Source organism: Hippopotamus amphibius, chromosome 1 (assembly GCF_030028045.1).
Source record: "Hippopotamus amphibius kiboko isolate mHipAmp2 chromosome 1, mHipAmp2.hap2, whole genome shotgun sequence".
Taxonomy (NCBI): Eukaryota; Metazoa; Chordata; class Mammalia; order Artiodactyla; family Hippopotamidae; genus Hippopotamus; species Hippopotamus amphibius.
In genome coordinates, this window is record NC_080186.1 from 99,300,210 (window position 1) to 99,315,807 (window position 15,598).

Below are 15,598 nucleotides of genomic sequence, written 5' to 3' on the forward strand. Positions count from 1 at the left end.
TCCCTCCCTTCCTGCTTGTACAGTGACCTCTGAGGATGTGATGTCTGGAGCTGTAGCAGCCACATTGCAATCTAGAGGTGATAAGCCTGGAGATAAAAGTCAACATGAATATGATGTTAGAGAGCAGGCACAAAAAGAGCTTGGGTCCTTAATGATATGATGGTGCTGCCAAACTAACCCTGAGACTACTTTCATCTGAATGAACCTCATGTTAAAGATGTAATAACCCCATGCTTTAAGCTACTGTTAGATATTCTGTTCCTTGTGACCAAAGATATCCTGCTGGATACAATCTGGGCAGGGAAAGATGTTTTCCCAGAATTGCTGCAAAAATAAATGAGGTGGGGGTTATCACGACTTCATCCAGGAATCCGTTAGTGTAGGTAGTAGTTCAGAAAAAAAGAAACTACTCCAGCTTTGTGTCAGATCTGGCTAAATCTGAGCAATCCACATGATGACTATGTTGGATATTTTCCCTTTTTCTCTCCAGATGCTCTGCTTCCTCTTCTCTGTGTGACTGACTGATAGGAACTGCTTCAAAAGGCTCTCTTGCCCTCTGGCTCCTGGTTCGATTTAGCTATTGGGATGTACCAGCAGGAGGATGGAAGAGGGAGGTGAGTGAGAGAGAAATCCTCCAGCTTCATCCTTGGGTGATTACTTAGGCTGACTGCATCCCTGACTGAAGGTCACAAGCTCCTATCAGGCTGCCCTTTCTGTGATGAGTTTTGGTAACTATTTCTTCCCTTGCTTCTATAGATCTAGGAGCTTGTAGCCCCAGGGTTCCACACTTCCCTTGGGGTTTCCCACACCCTGCCCACATCTTTGTAAAGTGCCATTTGTTTCCTGCCTAGGCTCTGACTGATACAATGGCCCAAGCTTCAACAGCTGCAGTGATTTTGTCCACATCAGTCTGAGACGTGGTGAGATTCTGTGGAGTTATGCATAGTTTAAATAAGGGCTTTCCCCAACCATTAAAGGGAGGCAGGAGACTACATAAATGTCATACTTCAAAAGTGAAAGTATCATAGCTTAGAAAACACTTTCCACCTGAGGACAAGATATCAGAGAAAGCGACCTGGAAGAGATGGCATTTGGGCTAAGGATGGATAGGATTGTTTTAAATACAAAGACAAGGCAGAGTGTGAGCCAAGTCAGGGAGGAGAGAAAGCGCAAGAGTTTGTGAAAAATTAGTGCTGGAAGGGACCTAAGATGTCCTTTATTCACTGTTAGTTCTCTCCCCATCTCCTTTACAGGTGAGTAAACTTGAAACTGAGATTTGGCCAAGGTCAAATAGCAAGTAAACAGCTTGCCAGGACTTCAGTCCAGGTCTGCTAGCTACTAGGCTGTTTTCTAATCCACCTTCTAACCCACTCTACCCCACCCTACCTCACCTCAAGCAGTCTTACGTGTCAGTCTCTCCTACTAGACTGTGACCTCCTAGAGAGTGGGACCTCCGTTTTCTTCAACCTTGAAGTCCAGCATGTAGCACAATGTCTGATACATGCAGCACAATGTCTGACACATGCAGCACAATGTCTGATACGTGTCTGATAGTCATCCTCCTCTTCCTCAGCTATTAGATGGTGAGAAGTACCCACCCCCTGGCAGACACTAGACTGTATCTCATGTAATTTTCACAATAACTTGGAAGGGTATAATTATCTCCACTTATCAGCCGGAGGCTGCTCTGGCTCCGAGAGGCTGTCTAATATGCCTGAGCTCACACAGCAGTATGCAGGATTCTATTTTACCTTTCATCAACCAGACTCCGGAGTCTTTGCCTCAATGGGCGTTCAATAACTTTTGCTGAAGGAATGAACGAACGAGAAACATCGACTCATTGTAAGTGGTCAGCTGTAATTGGCCACCCCGAGGCTCCGCCACCTCTGCCCTCAGACTTGGCACATCCTCTCTTCTCCAAAGTACACCCTCTTATCTCTGCGCCGGGTGCAGGCTCCCATGCTCCGCCCCCCCCTCCGCCCGGCCGGGCCCCCCGCCAGCCACGCCTCCACCTCGGGGAGTTCCCGTTGCTCTTCCCAGCCGAGTTTTCTCCTGGCTCCGGCCGCTGCTCGGAGGGCCTCTCTCGGCCCTGCGATCTAGAGCCGGCCCCACTCCGCAGCACCTCCTCCTGCCCTCCCTCACTCTTCAAACTTCTTTTTTCCACTGTCTTTAAACTTCAGTCATCCTAGTGCCCGCCTCCTCCACTCGCAGCAACCAATCGGGGCTTCTCGTCCTCGTCGAGGGTCCGCCCCCTGCCCACCGGAGGCCAATCCCCGGCGAGGGAGTCGAGAGCCGGGGCTCGTTCCCAAGCGCCCGGCCCGTGACGGCAGCGCGCCGGGCGCCGCGCGGCGGGAGGGGGCGGGGCTCTGGGTGAGGGATGGGCGAGGGCGGGGGGGAAGGGAAAGAGGAGGAGGAGGTTGCGGCGGGTTTGAAAGCGGCAGTTTCCTGGCAGCTCGGGCAGGCGTTGGTCTCCGCGCTCCAGCTCCGCAGCGGCCGCGGTCGATCCTGCGACGGCTCTACGCGCGCTGCTGCGCGCCCCCGACGGGTTTTCTCCCGTTCCGGCTCTTCCCCCTTCGCCTCCCCGCCCCCCTGCTTCTGCTTTTCCCGCCGCTGGGGCGCGGAAACCGGGGGCCGGCCGTCGGCTGCGACCCCGCCCGGAACCCCTCTGGAGCCGCCCGGGGACAATCCCCTGCGCCTTTCTTCAGCCTAACCCGGGCGGCCCCGGGGAGCGCCGCCGGGCGGGGCGTCCGAGGGGCGTCTCGGGGCTTGGAGCGGCCGGGCCCCCCGCGGGCTGTGGTCGGGGGTGGGGGGGCGTCCGAGCGGCGAGGCCCCCCTCGCCGGGTTGCGCGGTCCGCCCGGGGCCCCCCCAGGCTGAGAGGGGGCCGGAGCGGCGCCCGCGCAGGGTCTCCCCCATGGTGCAGCGGGCGTCGGGATGTCGAAGACGCTGAAGAAGAAGAAGCACTGGCTCAGCAAGGTGCAGGAGTGCGCGGTGTCCTGGGCCGGGCCCCCGGGCGACTTGGGCGCCGAGATCCGCGGCGGCGCGGAGCGCGGCGAGTTCCCCTACCTGGGGCGGCTCCGCGAGGAGCCCGGCGGGGGCACCTGCTGCGTCGTCTCCGGCAAGGCGCCCGGCCCGGGGGATGTGCTGCTGGAGGTGAACGGGACGCCTGTCAGCGGGCTCACCCACCGCGACACCCTGGCTGTCATCCGCCACTTCCGCGAACCCATCCGTCTCAAGACTGTGAGGCCAGGTACGCCGACCCTGCCTTTCTGTCGCGGGATGGGGAGAGTCTGGGGTGGGCGTCTGGGGAGCGGCGGCCCCACCCCACCGCTTGTCCTCCGGGGTAATCGTGCACCTCCTGGGTGTGCCGGACCCCCTGTTGAGGAGGAGGGGTGGCGGTGGTGATTCCCATTTTGCCGGTGGGAAAACTGAGCTCTGGCCTGGCCGGGCTGCTCTGCTGGCTGTCGCAGGATTGCCACCAGAAGCTGGGTTTCCTTAATTTGTAGCTCCATCTCCCACCGCAGTTTTTGACCAGAGGAAAAAACCAGCCTTTTTCTGTTCTTTGTGGAAGAGGTCCTCAGGATTGTAGCATTTTCTTTGGAACAGTCTTAACGCATTTTGTAATAGAGGAAAAGATCTTTACTACTAAGGCACTTGGTGCCAAGGTTACCACCTAGTGTATCTGGGAGAGCTTAGCTGCTTCAGTGTTTCTCGCACACTAGCAGCACCTCGGAGCTGACAGCCTAACTCTTGTCAGCCCAGGTGGTTCAGGTGTCTGGGTAACGATGGTGTACAATATGCGATTTGTGGCAGGATGTGTTCTTGCAGGGAGCTGTTGAATAGTCTGGGTTTCGAAGGAAGACCTAGGTGCCTCCTAGGAGTAAAATCGTTGATTTTGCGGAATTTTGTTGAAGTAGTGGGTTGCAAAGGCTCCCGTTGCTCTGGTGTCTTTTATGCTAGTAAAAATCTGCTGCAAAGCTCGTTACATTTATGGCATACTTGCCAGTTTCAAAGCATTGATCAGACTGCGTACAGTGAAATCTGATAGGAGGTAACAGCCCTCATGTATTTGTTGTCGATAACGTCGCTGGTCGTTTCAGCATTGGTAGAATGTGGTTCTGTTTCCTGAGATGTTTGTAGGGGAGAGAATTATGACTACAACGTTATTAGAAATAAAACCATTTTTATTTATAATGGTCTGCTTAATTATGACTTGGGCTAGAAAAATCAGTCCATCCGTACACTGCAAAATGCTAGAAAATTCTGGAGAAAAATTTAACATGTTGTCTCCCTCACATTTTTTTTTTTTTCTTCTTTCTCAGCAGCTCACTTTGGAAATATCTCTCTAGTAGTCCTTAGGCTTAATGGGAACTGATGGTTTGTGGTGCAGTATCCACATGTGTGTGTATTGTGGATGTATACACACACACTCACATGTCCCTGCAATCTTAAGATTTTCTTCATATGGTCTATTCCATGACATTCATTTTAAGCTTATGGATTTATATGAGGTTTTCTTTTTTTTTTTTATTGTTAATTTTAAAAAGTTTGGCAGACTTCAAACATCTTTTTCTTTATAGTTTTTTTTTGAATTAAAAAATCTTTCTTATTTCAGACCTTTAGAGCCATATATGAAGGGTAGAGCAAAGGCTTTGGGGGCTGTAATTCAGTCAGGCACTTTCTGCAAAATACTATATATACAGCATTACTGGTCTACGTGAGATTTAGTTCAAATCCCATGAATCAGGGAATACTGAGAACACTTACATCATTGCTTTGTGTTTTGTTTTGATTAGTTGGGAGCCTATATGAGAGTATAACTTGTTTTTAAAAATAATTTCAAAGATGATTGAGGAGGAAGTTGATACTTTCTCAAGCTATTGTGATTCTTGTAGAAGACTGGGAAAATGTGTCTTTCATTGATATTAGTCTGGTCTGCATGTTATTAATGTCTGCATGTTATTAAAGGCTTTATATAAAATTTAACAAAATAATTCAAAGCTTAGAGTAAAGCTTAGAGTGTGTTCAGTGATGTTAATTAACTGTGTTTAAAAAAAAAACATATGCCCCAGAATGTAGTTGACATTTTTGTAGTAATAAAAATTTTTCCTCTTCCATACTGTCCTATTTTAAATGTTTAGCCAAAATAGAATGTACTGGGTATAGCACATTTTGTAATCATTAATAATAAAAGTTCTGAATAGTACACCTGTTTTTTTAAAGATACACTCTGCTTCAATAATGTCTAAAGGATACCACTATATGTCATCCGAGATTAATATTCTTGTTTCTAAGCAAGTTGTTGATTTCTTTTAAAAATAGTGTTGTTTAATAGCCTCATGTTAGGCATTATCTTAGATTGCTTTCTTAAATGGCTTTACGTAAACATTTGCTATAAAATAGCAAACTTTTTGCACATGACTTTAAATATTAGAAACTAAGAACTTGAAGAGGTTATTTGTAAAACTTTGAGTGTGATTAAAAACAGCATATATATTATCTCCAGAGGAGACAAAGATTCTATACTGTTGGGATTAAACTTGAAAAGTATAAAAATACAAAGTAAGGGAATTTAGAAAGGGATTTTCCCCCCTCCTTTTACCTAAACTTCATGAGAGAAATGGATTTTTTCAGTTTAATAATGTATTTTAAAGTGTACTTAGCACTCTGTCTCTTGTCTTGATTAATAACTCTTTATTAAACTTATTTATAACATGCCATTTAGAGACTAGCACAATGCAAGAGTGCATTCAGCTACTTGTATAAGATGTATTATTAGTGGGGAGTGACCTCATATTTTCTGACAAAGTCCACCGTGGAAGGATGAGCTGGACTGTAGGATATAACTGGCGTAGCACCGTTTCTTTCTTGGTTTCTCCTTTCATTTAGTAGATGTTAAAGGAAGCTTAGCCAAAGCCAGTACCCAGATGATTTAAGGAGGGTTCTTTCTGGCAGTGACTGTTTTTAGCTTTGACTTGGGGTTTTATTTATTTACTTTCTTTTGTTCTAATCTGTAATGGAGATTTGAAAGTAACTCTTTAAAATATGGTTCCTAATCTGAGGCTTTTGTGAGAGAATTAGGAAATTTCTTATTGAAATCTTACTATTAATGTAGTATTTAGTATTCACTACTTTCCTGCTCCACCTAATTCTTGGCCCAAATCGTCACTTGTTTCTTAATTACAACCTTGTCATTTGCGTTTTCTGCAAGAGAAAAATTTTCATTTGAATTTGAACTTTGTATTTTCCTGGTAGTAAAGGAAGTTGAACTTTGGACCTCTGGTGGAATTGTTTCATGACATAGTCCTGTGAGCAGAATAAGTTTCTTTGATTTTACTTCAGAGTATATTTTTAAACAATTTCTGTTCTGATTAATGATAGAAGCAGTTAATTTTATTCTAAAATTCCTCAAATTATGATTGTGCAGAGTATTATGGAGTATTTGCTTCATATACCTTAAACACATATTTCAGTGGTTGTGAACTATGTGGACTTTATTCCAGGTTAAATATTGATACAGTAAGTACATGAAATCCTTTTCTACTGCATTATCATGCACATAGTGCATTTGCTACCCTGTCTAGTACTAGATCTAGAGATACAAATCATGAGGAACAATGTTTGTTTGTTTAAACAAAAGCTAATTTGAAACAGATCTTGTTTAATGTTAAGTGTAGGTAAAAGTCTTCACCACTGACTCTGAGATATCCAACTTATAAGGGAATTTTGTTAAAATGAACACATTCCTAGAAATACTTTTCCCACTGATGAAGAAACATTCTGAAATGCTTTTAAGTAAGAATGTTTCTGTTATGCCAGTAATGAATAACTCTACGCCTTTATTCTCTCAGCTTTTGGATCTTTTTGTTATTCTTTTTGATTTAGTGGATACTTTGGGACTTGAGTTTTATTTAGGTGGTTGTAACATTTAAAGAAGCAAAAGGTGAGAGCAATTGCTAGCCTCCTAGGTTTGCAATATAAAAACATTTCTTGTTATCTTTTTTTAACCAATAGAAGTAAGAGACTGGGTGAGGCAGCCCCTTTGCTGGGGAAAATAGCATCAAATTTTGATAAACTTTAAATTCGAAACTTTCCTGCTTTTTGAAAGTTTGGTAACAATTTTTAGGGTCTCAAGTTGGTTTTAATAACTCAAGGTTTGGGTTCTGGACTCTATTCATCAGCACCTTCAATTCAGATGACAATTGGGCTTATACCACAGCGGCAGAACAAACTCTTAACGTTTGTCTCTTTCACTTTTCAGATCATTTTAATTTTATTCAGTTTAATGCTAAAACTGATTTTTATGGGACATGACTCTGTGTTCCTGAGAAATATAAAGTGTTTTTCTTCAGAGATCCTGGGATGTACTTTATAAAACCTCTTGTTATAAGTGGGTTTTTTTCCCCTCTTTTTTTCTCCTGGTCTCTACTCTCTCTCTCTCTCTCTCTCTCTCTCTCTCTCTTTCTCTCTCTCACACACACACATGGTAAAACAAATCTCTTCCACTTGTTCAAGTCTCTGACTTATGAAGTCAGTGCATAATCTTCTCAGGTGAATAGTTTCATATAATGTCTTTACTATATAACCCCTAAGTGCTCTGTAAATTTTGTGGGCACTTAGGATTTGGGGAGTGTACTGTAGGAGAACTTCATTTTTATGAACCACTTCAATATGACTTACCAATTTCAAACTCTGCCAATTTCCAAGCCAGTTTTCGGTTGGTTGTGATTTGACAAAGGATAACTGTTTTGCTATTAAAGATTAGAACTGTGTCTTCTATCGTTAATTATTTTTGTTTCTCTTCTAAAATTTTGAGACGTAATCTACTTGCCATACTACATTTTGGTAGAGAGAATGAGTGCCCTTTATTTAAAACTTCTTAAGGGTAAGATTTTCAGTAGCTCGGAGGCTTGGTGTCGCGAGAGACTTGTTTATGGCGGAAGAGAGGCAAGTTCTTTGCTCTTCTCCTTGAACAAATATTATTCAAAATGTTTTCCCAGAAATGCTCCTTTTCCTTTATAAAGAGAAAAAATAAAAGTTCTATTACTGGCACACATTCATTCCCTCCACAAACATTTAGTGGTGAACCCACTGTGTGAGCTAGCGCTGGCGTTATAAAAACATAAAGTATAAAAATGAGTCAGAAATGGTCTCTGTCTTCAGGAAGTTCTCAATTTCTTGGGAGCTTCATGATTCATTGGTAAGCAATACCTGTAGGAAGGATTTTACCTTTTTCACTTTTCTCCCAATACTTAAACAAATCTCTTTAGGTAAGTTTTAGTAAGAGTTTTGGTAGAAACTGGGATAATTAATTGGCTGCCCAGCATGCTGTTCTAAAAAGTGGTGTGGAGTTGTATCTTGGAGAGAAAGGATGCTCAAGTTAAAGGCTGACAAAAAGAGGGAAATCAAATATAAACAAAATTATCTTTTGAAAAGTCTTCAAAGTTAAATTGCCCTTAAAATACATTATATTTGTATTCTATTTACAATGCATTTTACAATACAATTTGTAGTTTATTTTACAGTGTATTTTATACATTGTGTTTGTATTATACCATTTTTAGGAGGTGTCTCACCCATGCTGGAACCCATTGCTCTGTTTTGGTTGAACACCAGATGAAGTAGTTTGCTTGCATTAAAGAGAGGTGTTTTTACAAAAAAAATACCTTTTAATGCGGAGAAATTATCCTCAGCTGGATATGCATAGTGAATTACAGAAGTTAAATGTGTACATGAGGTGAAAGAAAGGATTCATTGTTTTTTATGTCTTGTTAGAGTCTTTACCACCAGCCCTTATTTCCCGACTTGGGTGGTTGGGGAGGGAGTTATGGAGAATTTTGAACTCAACTGGGCTTTGAAAGATGGATATGTTTTGGTTGAGTGGAATTAAGATCCTCTCAGTAGCAGGTAAGAAGCAGAGGAGGAGCAAAACATGGGACAAGAATGTTCAGTACAGAAAGGTCTACAGTATATAGTCCCTATCAGTAGTTTTTGTGTGTGTTTTGTGTGTTTGTAAAACTTTATTTTTTGTAAAAGCACAAAACCCACATTATAGAATAATTGGAAAATACAGGGAAAATCATACTGTTTAAATGTGTAGGTAGTTCCGTTATGAATTGTCTCCTATTTTTTTTTTTAATTAGAACTGAAATGTTTTTTCTTCTGATAAATAATTCTGATAAGGTGCTTAATACTATTTCCACCTTTGGCATTCCTCAACTCATAATTTAATACTGTGAGTATTTTTACTTAACCCATAATGTAGCTGAAATATTACCATTAGTATTATATTCTTTATGGTTGATAGGCTTTCTTGGGTTGCCTTGGAAGCCTGGCCAATTTTATGGGCGAATACACTTCGCTACTCTAACAACGGGAAATGAAAATATATTCCCACCCTAACTTTGCCTTCCCTTTTGTTAGAGAAGTTGACTGACTTCCAGTGAAAAGGATAAACTGTTACATCTCCATTTCCCGCCTGTCCCTAGCAATTTAATTGTTGCACAGCTGCATTGCAGGGGTTCCCAGGAGTATTTCTCCCCTCTCCCCTCCCAATTTGAGACATCCCAGCATGGCCAGGAGAGCATAATTTGACTTATGACATATCTAAATACCTGAGAAAAGACCAACTGTACTCATAAGCTGTACATTGTTTTATTAACACTCATCCTGGACATATTGTTTGAGAGACTCAGTAAGAAATATAGAGGCTTAAACTTTTCTGTTATAATTTATTTGGGGTCTAGGGTTTTTAATATTATGGAATGGGAATTGGAAAGATATTTTGATTCAAATTTAATAATTAGGATCCATTCTATTTAGAAGCTTTCCTTCTCATCTTGGGTATGCAATATGAACAGTAACTGATCTAGTTAATTAAAATTTTCTGGCATCTTAGGCCCTTTGCTATATTTTTTTGCAGAGAATTTTAAACACATAATTATTTTTCTTGCTTCAGGGAAGTTTGTGAGAGGTTACCCTGTATCTCGTTGTTCTGGTTGGGAATTATATGTGACTGTGAAAAATAGGATTTTACTATACATGATGACATTTAACAGAAGTAATTTTATGAAATGAAAATACTTCAAAAGGGAGGAAAAATAGGCATTTATTAATAAATGCTCTATTTCTGAACTTAAGTAGAACTATGTTAAACTGGCTTTGTTTTTTCCTCTAAGAAAATAACTTTTAAAAAATCCGCTTTAATGGAGTAGTCCTATATTACTCTTTTTTTAAATTAGTTATCTATTTTATACATATTAGTGTATATATGTAAATCCCAATCTCCCAATTCATCCCACCCCCCACCCCCTATATTACTCTTCGGGTATGGTTATCCAGTTTGCAACAGGTATCTTGTGGTATGTAGCTTAGATTTCAGCAGGAAAGGAAAGAAATTTCGAATTCATGTCAGTTTTTGTGTTGGTAAGGGTTCTGTACTGCGAATCCTGACAGAAACACTACTGAGATTAGTTTAGGCTAAGATGAAATGTATTGGCTTATGTGCGTGAAAACCCAGGCATTGGACAGTAAGAGCTAAACTCTTGTTCTCAGGGACTGTTACTTGACTATCTTTCCTCCAGGTTGGCTTCTTTCTGAGCTCGGCTCTGTGTAGCAGGAAAGGTGGCTCTCAACCCCTCAAGTCATTTAGGTTCCTTAAATCTTCTCATCTTTTTTTTTTTTCTGGACTCCAATAACAAATCAGATCTTAAGCCGAGTCACTTTGATTGGCCTTGTACCCATCACAGACCAGTTGTGGAGAGAGAGCCATGGGGTACCATGATTGGTCAGGCCTGGGTGATATGTCCACTTTCACAGCTGAGTATAGAAAGCACAGTGTGATTAATAACTGTACCAGAACCCCAAGAGATAAGGGAGGGGTAGTTCCTCAAAAGATGGTTGCTGGGGACACAGCACTGCAGGAAATGACCTCTTTTAAAACATTTAATCTCTCCTGCTTTGAAGCCAACAGCAGTACATGGTTGTCATAAAGCTCTCATTTTTAAAAACCAGATATTGGCTGTAGACTACAACTGAGGCATTGATTTTACTCAAATATTTTGCTTAAATATTATCATTTTTGACGTTTTTATCTAAAAACTGCTTTAAGTGCTGGCTCTTTAAAAAATTGAGATGTTGATACCTTAATGTGCACAATTTAAAAGTGCTGCTTGGGTTTTTCTTCAATTTTCTTTGGATTTTTTTAATATCAAATAAGATTCTCCAAATCAATGCTGCTTGTTCTTAGGTAGATAGAATACTTTGGAGGATCATTTAATTATCTTTGACATTGAGAAAATGATTATTAGTCTAGTTAATGCAGTTTTTAAAACTTAATGTTGTACCGTTTTGAAAATGAAATTCTACACCAGTTGCTCTCTAAGATGGTTTGCTTTTAAAACAATGGTCTTTTAAAACATAAATTGACTGAATTACTATTGCGTTCTTTCCAAGGGCTCCCTAATGATACCTTTAAACCATGATCTTATAGAACTTATACATAAAGGAACTACTTCAGTGACGTTTTTAAGTTTGAAACACTGCTTAGGAGTGAAATGTGAATCTGTTTAACCACCTAAACAATCAGCTAAACACAGGGTTGCTTTTTCTTGCCTCCACAGAGGTACTTGGAGTAAAGGTGGAGGGTTGAAAGAGGGGCAGGTACTCTGAATATCTTTCCACACTATTTTTATATTCTAATTACTGTATTAATGTCTTCAACTTTGCCATAAAACAATTTTAAGATCATCCGTCACTTTATATATGACACACACAGTGGGAGTTTGCAGTTTTGCCGAGTGTTGTCTGGTAGTTGAACCTTTAGTGAATGTTTGTTTGTTTGTTTTTTCACCTCTTTATTGGAACATAATTGCTTTACACTGTTGTGCCAGTTACTACTGTACAGTAAAGTGAGTCAGCTGCATTTATACATATACCCCCATATCCCCTCCCTCTTGAGCCTCCCTCCCATTTAGTGAATGTTAAATGTTGGAAGGTTATTGATAAATACATTTACTGTGCATAAAAACAAACATCCATGGAACTGGGTATGATTTGTCAATAAGAATCATAGCAGGGGCTTTGATTTTTAGGTTAGTTCATGTCTTTCTTGTATCTTTAGACCATATTTGGAAAATTACTGCTCCTACTTCAGAGCCCTATTAGGACCAGAGTTCTCCAATATTAGTTCCTATATTGATTAATGAAGTCATGAAAACTGTTAAAATAATATAGCCTTCCTCATGGAGCTATATCTTAACCTACCTCTGTAGCTTTTGGCAGAACACTCTGTAAAATATTATTAATTTTAGCTAAGCATACTATTCAGTAATTTCAGTGTTTGATATAAGTTGAAATGTACATGCTAATGAAAGACTCAGTTTCCTTTGAAGAGAGTTAGATTTGCTAACTGGAGCTATCTCACAATGTAATGCTGATGAGTGAAATGACACATCAGCCTCCCTTTGGTGGCAGCTCTAAGTTGACAACCTTACTCTAAGTCTAATAGGAATATTCTGAGTTGGGGACTTGTCATGATAATGCTAGCTGCCACTTATTGAGTAACCATTGTATGTCAGGGTGTTGTACACCCATCTCATTTGAATGTGTTGGCATGCATGTATTCCTGTAAAAAGTGCATATGTTGTTATTCCTCATGAGTCGGGGATTATCATCTCCTTTTTACATGTGAGAAAACTGAAGATTGGAAAGATTAGCATGCAGGTCACACAGACTCACGGGAGCACTATGAACTGAAACAGTTTTGAATCTTCCTTCTTTGCATTCCAGATAGAATATAATTTCATTATATCTGAAAAATCTCTTACTTCCCTTTTCTCTATTAAAGGAAAACCCCCACAATTCTGAATTGTTTGAGTGGGTGTTAAATGCAGTAAAACACTGGGCAAGTACTTAAAATAAAAGCTTCATTGCTTGGCTCTGTTTCTAAACAAAGTTGTGGCAGTGCAGATTAATCTTGACAGTTCAGTTGCATGATAAAGCAGTAGTTCCCAAGAATTACTAATCAAACAGAAGGTCAGCCTTAATTCTGGCTCTCTTCGTCAGAAAATATTTTCAGCAGGTGCATGTGAAAGCTCAGATACTTTTAGGGTGAATATACTTGTGAAAACCGTACACTTGAAACTGGAAGGGATATCTTGTTCTTGTGTTCCCTGTTCACTTGCTCTAAAATTTACTCCCCGGGAAGGTGTGTGTTAGCACACTTATCTTGAGACAAGAAAAATGTTCTGAGGAATGTAAGAATGTGTTTTGGAATTAGGAATTTTTAATAAGTATGCAGACTCTGTTCAAAGTATACTTGGCTTAAATAAAATGTAGATTAACTCATGGTATTCAAGTCAATCTCTCTTCTTCTAGCCTTCAAGTACCGAACAGTAAGGTGGTTCCTTTGAAGAGGCAGTTAAAGCAGACCGTGGAGTACAGGCACCTCTTATTCTTCAAGTGTTTGTGCTGTTATGTTTTCTATTTGGGCTTAAAGTGAGTCACTCGATTGGACGGAACCATAGCAATCCAGTCAATACCCTTTGTCTACAGATAAATAAGTTAGGTTTAGCAATGACAGGTGACTCTGCTCAGCGCGAAGCTGGCGGAGCAGGGACTAGAACTCAGGTTCCTTTTATTGTTTTGATTTCTGGCTGAAGAATTTCTGTAAGAAATTTGTGAAAAAAGAATTAGGCTGGTTAAACATATTCTGCCCCTTTATGAAATCTGCCTTCTTTTGGAATTAAGTATAGCACAATGACTCCGTCTGTTAGGCCATCAGTATGCACGAGTGTCGTTGGAGGCAGTGGTAACCCAGAAGTTGGAGCACGAGAGAGAATTGTGATCGTTATATGCTTCAGGTTTTCAGGGCATTTTTAGTCTTCTGCAATGCTGTAGCTTATGGTTAAGATTTAAATAGTCAGAATATTGTTAGCTGGTGTAACAGCTGAACACTTAAGTATTTTTTACTGTTAATTGTTCTAGCTTTGAAAAATTTATTATTCTTATTAGAAAGATTCTTCACAGTGCTTTCAGGAGAGTCCTTCTGAATGGGTGCTGCTGTGTGGTAGACTGCTGTTGCTGTCCCATCCTGGCCTCTGCTTGGAGGAGTGATGAATTCCTCTGATTTAGAGCCAGCTATACTTTGATTTTTTTCCCCCTTGACTTACTAGGGGATGCAGTGGGGGAAGATGAGTTTTAGGGCCAGGGACTGCTCAGGGATGTGGTGAATGAACCATCAGGGGCACTTTTGGTTCAGGGTCCTTGAGCTTGTCTGGCTGTAATGAAAGTTGACATAACTGTCACTACTGAGAGATTGTGCTCCTGATGGGTACAGGACAAGTAGATGTCTCATGTCATGGTGAGCTGGCCACAGCAGAGGAGAAGGTATCACCTATGTGAAGCAAAATTGAAGAAAGGGGCTTGAGGTGGCCATTCTGGGGAGACAGATGCGAATGGTGGCGTCTTGATTGGACCCTTTTTATGTCTGCGAAGGAACGGCATGAGTGCTGTATACAGTCAATCCCCCATGTACTCCTTTGCAGTATAAGTCAGGGTTCAGTGCAGGAAACAGAAGGGATGCAATGCAGGGAATTCACTGCTTGGGGAATCTGTGGAAGAGCTAGAGGGCTGGGTTCTAGGCCAGGCCTCTGAGAATAACATCCAGGACACTTTGGAACAGCTCGCCATGGGAGCTGCCACTTCTGCCATAGTCAGGAAAGTAGCAATCGGGAAGTTGCCACTGAAACCACAGCAAGAAAATACCGCTGTTGCTGTGATCAGGGGGATCACAGCAGCCACTGCTGTGGCCATCATAACCGCTTGAAGTTTGAAATGTAGCGTCTGGCCACTGCTGTGACAACTTCTCCTTGATGCCTGTGAACTAGTGACTAGACGCCGAAATGCTCAACCTGGCACCGCTGCTTCTGCCACTGTCCCTCAGCATCCTTGAAGCTGGAGACTAGACACTGACATGTCTGTGACCTTCTTTAGCTAGCTGAAAGCAGCTGAAACCTACAGGCTGATAGGCTCTGCCTCACTGCTAACTTCTGTATTTTGTGTCCTGCATCTTAAGGGTAGAATCAAATTCTCATCCTGAATACTAGCTGTAAAGGAGCCTGGAAAATATAGTTTTGAATTTCCTAACCTCTGCATTTCAGGAAGGCTTTCTGTAAGGAGGTGGACGCTGGGTGCATCTTATTAAATATAGTATGTTAAATACAATATAGCCCTTTCTTGATAACTCACTGTCATTTCTGTGAGCTTCTCTTTCTGAAATGGCCTATAGTTGGGACGATCTAGGGCTGATGGATTTTTAACATCTGTAGTGATCTTTCGTACTAGGTTAGCTTGGGTCTGTCCTGCCTGCCATCTCTGCTTGCTGCGACATCTGTGTTTTATATCACTTGATCTCAACCTTGCCTGCAAGCTGCAGGCATCCAAGGACAGGGAAGGCAGCTCGACTGAAGCAGCGAATTCAGAGGCTGGTCAGCAACATATGATTTCTGTGGCCTAAAAAGATGAATGGGGCCAGTAAGAATCTTTCCTGTGAATTTGAACTAAGACAGAAAGGAAAGAATTTTCAATTGGGGTTGGATC

At 41.6% G+C, this 15,598-nt stretch overlaps 1 protein-coding gene across 2 annotated transcripts in view; it reads left to right on the plus strand.

Moving 5' to 3' along the window:
• The first annotated feature begins 2,791 nt into the window (after window positions 1-2,791).
• MAGI3 (membrane associated guanylate kinase, WW and PDZ domain containing 3) overlaps window positions 2,792-15,598 on the plus strand; it is a 238,567-nt gene continuing 225,760 nt past the window's right edge. For both annotated transcript variants that reach the window (XM_057701704.1, XM_057701981.1), the window contains exon 1: window positions 2,792-3,248. In XM_057701704.1, the coding sequence (XP_057557687.1) occupies window positions 2,933-3,248 (316 nt within the window). In that variant the 5' untranslated portion in view covers window positions 2,792-2,932. The remainder of the gene's footprint in view (window positions 3,249-15,598) is intronic.